Raw genomic sequence first — 3,060 nt, 5'->3', positions numbered from 1 at the left:
GCTGTTTATTAGGCAGGAGCCTCCCGCACCTGATCCCCGGCGCTGGGGAGAGCGCCCTCGCCGCGCCCCCGGCCCCAGCCCCAGCCCCAAACAGGCGCTTTTGTACAAGGTGGATTTTCAGCGGAGGGCCAGGAAAGAAAGGCGAGTGTGGAATGGGAGATCCCTGCCCACTTCCCCCCCACCACCCCAAAAAAATGTTTTGTGGATGGTGAAATCATTTGGTTGAAAGTACTTTTCGTCCACCACGCATTTGCTCTTCAATCTCCCGGTAGTATAATCTTCTTAAAAATCACTGCCAGCGTTGGTAAATTACGTAATGGCTCTCCAACTTTAATCTCTGAGTACTGAGAAGCCAGGACAGAGATGGGAACAGAACCGAGATTTTCAGACTCATTCTTTTTGTGGAGTTGTGACTTTGAACTCATGCAGATAAAGCACAAAGTCACGGAAATGTACACTCGTTTTCACACGTACTATCCTGCCGGGTAATCACCATGAAAAGACTTAAGTTGGTCACTAGGAAACATACACACATGAGTGTACATATACACGTAGTCACTCTCTCCCCCACCCCCAGCTCTGCCTTGTCTCCTACGTACCAGCGGGGCACACACATGCCATTATAGAACACTGCATTTCACCTGTCCTTAGGGACATTCATTTTGTAACGAGCTGCACTTCCCATGCATTTTTACAGGATTAGGAAGTGGGAGCTGAAGGCATATGAAGTTTTTGAATGTAGCGTTTTTTCTCTCCTTTTTTTTTTTTTTTCTTTCTGGTTTTCTCTCTCCCTTACTGAATGTAGGAAACCGAAACATGACCAAATCATACAGCGAGAGCGGGCTGATGGGCGAACCTCAGCCCCAGGGTCCTCCGAGCTGGACAGACGAGTGTCTTAGTTCTCAGGACGAGGAGCACGAAACAGACAAGAAGGAGGACGACCTAGAAGCGATGAACGCGGAAGAGGACTCACTGAGGAACGGGGGAGAGGAGGAGGAGGAAGACGAGGACCTGGAGGAGGAGGAAGAAGAGGAAGAGGAGGACGATGACCAAAAGCCCAAGAGACGCGGCCCCAAAAAGAAGAAAATGACCAAGGCGCGCCTGGAGCGTTTTAAGCTGCGGCGCATGAAGGCCAATGCCCGGGAGCGGAACCGCATGCACGGGCTGAACGCGGCGCTGGACAACCTGCGCAAGGTGGTGCCCTGCTACTCCAAGACCCAGAAGCTCTCCAAAATCGAGACGCTGCGCTTGGCCAAGAACTACATCTGGGCTCTGTCGGAGATCCTGCGTTCCGGCAAAAGCCCTGATCTGGTCTCCTTCGTGCAGACGCTCTGCAAGGGCTTATCCCAACCCACCACCAACCTGGTTGCGGGCTGCCTGCAGCTCAATCCTCGGACTTTTCTGCCGGAGCAGAACCAGGAAGTGCCCCCGCACCTGCCCACTGCCAGCGCTTCCTTCCCGGTGCACCCCTACTCCTACCAGTCGCCGGGGCTGCCCAGCCCGCCCTACGGGACCATGGACAGCTCCCACGTCTTCCACGTCAAGCCGCCGCCGCCGCCGCACGCCTACAGCGCCGCGCTGGAGCCCTTCTTCGAAAGCCCCCTGACGGATTGCACCAGCCCTTCCTTTGACGGACCCCTCAGTCCGCCGCTCAGCATCAACGGCAACTTCTCTTTCAAACACGAACCGTCCGCCGAGTTTGAGAAAAATTATGCCTTTACCATGCACTATCCTGCAGCGACCCTGGCAGGGGCCCAAAGCCACGGATCAATCTTCTCGGGCGCCGCTGCCCCTCGCTGTGAGATCCCCATAGACAATATCATGTCCTTCGATAGCCATTCACATCATGAGCGAGTCATGAGTGCCCAGCTCAATGCCATCTTTCACGATTAGAGGCGCGTCCGTTTCACCACCCCCGGAAACGAACCCACTGTACTTACTGTCGTGTTTACAAAAGGCAGCCCTTTGGGTCCTACTGCTGCAAAGTGCAAATACTCCAAGCTTCACGTGATATATGTATTTATTGTCGTTACTGCCTTTGGAAGAAACAGGGGATCAAAGTTCCTGTTCACCTTATGTATTATTTTCTATAGCTCTTCTATTAAAAAAAAGAAAAAGAAGTAGTACAGTAAAGTAAAAAAAAAAAAATGCACCACAAATTTGGTGTAGCTGTATTCAGATCATATTAATTATCTGATCGGGATAACAAAATCACAAGCAATAATTAGGATCTATGCAATTTTTAAACTAGTAATGGGCCAATTAAAATATATATAAATATATATTTTTCAACCAGCATTTTACTACTTGTTACCTTTCCCATGCTGAATTATTTTGTTGTGATTTTGTACAGAATTTTTAATGACTTTTTATAATGTGGATTTCCTATTTTAAAACCATGCAGCTTCATCAATTTTTATACATATCAGAAAAGTAGAATTATATCTAATTTATACAAAATAATTTAACTAATTTAAACCAGCAGAAAAGTGCTTAGAAAGTTATTGTGTTGCCTTAGCACTTCTTTCCTCTCTAATTGTTAAAAAAAAATTGCACAATTTGAGCAATTCATTTCACTTTAAAGTCTTTCCCTCTCTTTAAAATAAAAACCAGATCCACAACACTCAAGAGGATGAAAAAAAGTGATGTATTCCCTATCAAACATATCAAATCATTGCTTGCACAAGCTTTTATATACATATTATAAACAAATGCCAACATACCCTTCTTGAAATCAAAAGCTGCTTGACTATCACATACAATTTGCACTGTTTCTTTTTAGTCTTTTACTCCTTTGCATCCCATGATTTTACAGAGAATCTGAAGCTATTGATGTTTCTAGAAAATATAATGCATGATTTTATACATAGTCACACAAATGGTGGTTTGTCATATATTCATGTAATGAATCTGAGCCTAAATCAAATCAGGTTGTTAATGTTGGGATTTATACCTATTGTAGTCAGTTAGTACATAGCTTAAATAAATTCAAACCATTTAATTCATAATTAGACAATAGCTATTGCATGTAAAATGCAGTCCAGACTAAGTGCTGTTTGA

The 3,060-nt window shown here is 45.6% G+C and overlaps 1 protein-coding gene across 1 annotated transcript; it reads left to right on the top strand.

The window, feature by feature from the left end:
* The first annotated feature begins 771 nt into the window (after positions 1 to 771).
* On the top strand, positions 772 to 1,893 carry NEUROD1 (neuronal differentiation 1). Its single transcript, XM_028140872.2, has one exon. It carries the CDS (start codon positions 817 to 819, stop codon positions 1,891 to 1,893), a length of 1,077 nt encoding a protein of 358 aa, XP_027996673.1. The 5' UTR covers positions 772 to 816.
* The last annotated feature ends 1,167 nt before the right edge of the window (positions 1,894 to 3,060 follow it).

Source organism: Eptesicus fuscus, chromosome 11 (assembly GCF_027574615.1).
Source record: "Eptesicus fuscus isolate TK198812 chromosome 11, DD_ASM_mEF_20220401, whole genome shotgun sequence".
Classification (NCBI taxonomy): Eukaryota; Metazoa; Chordata; class Mammalia; order Chiroptera; family Vespertilionidae; genus Eptesicus; species Eptesicus fuscus.
The sequence above is the reverse complement of the archived record's forward strand: the minus strand, read 5'-3'. Positions and strand labels throughout refer to the sequence as shown.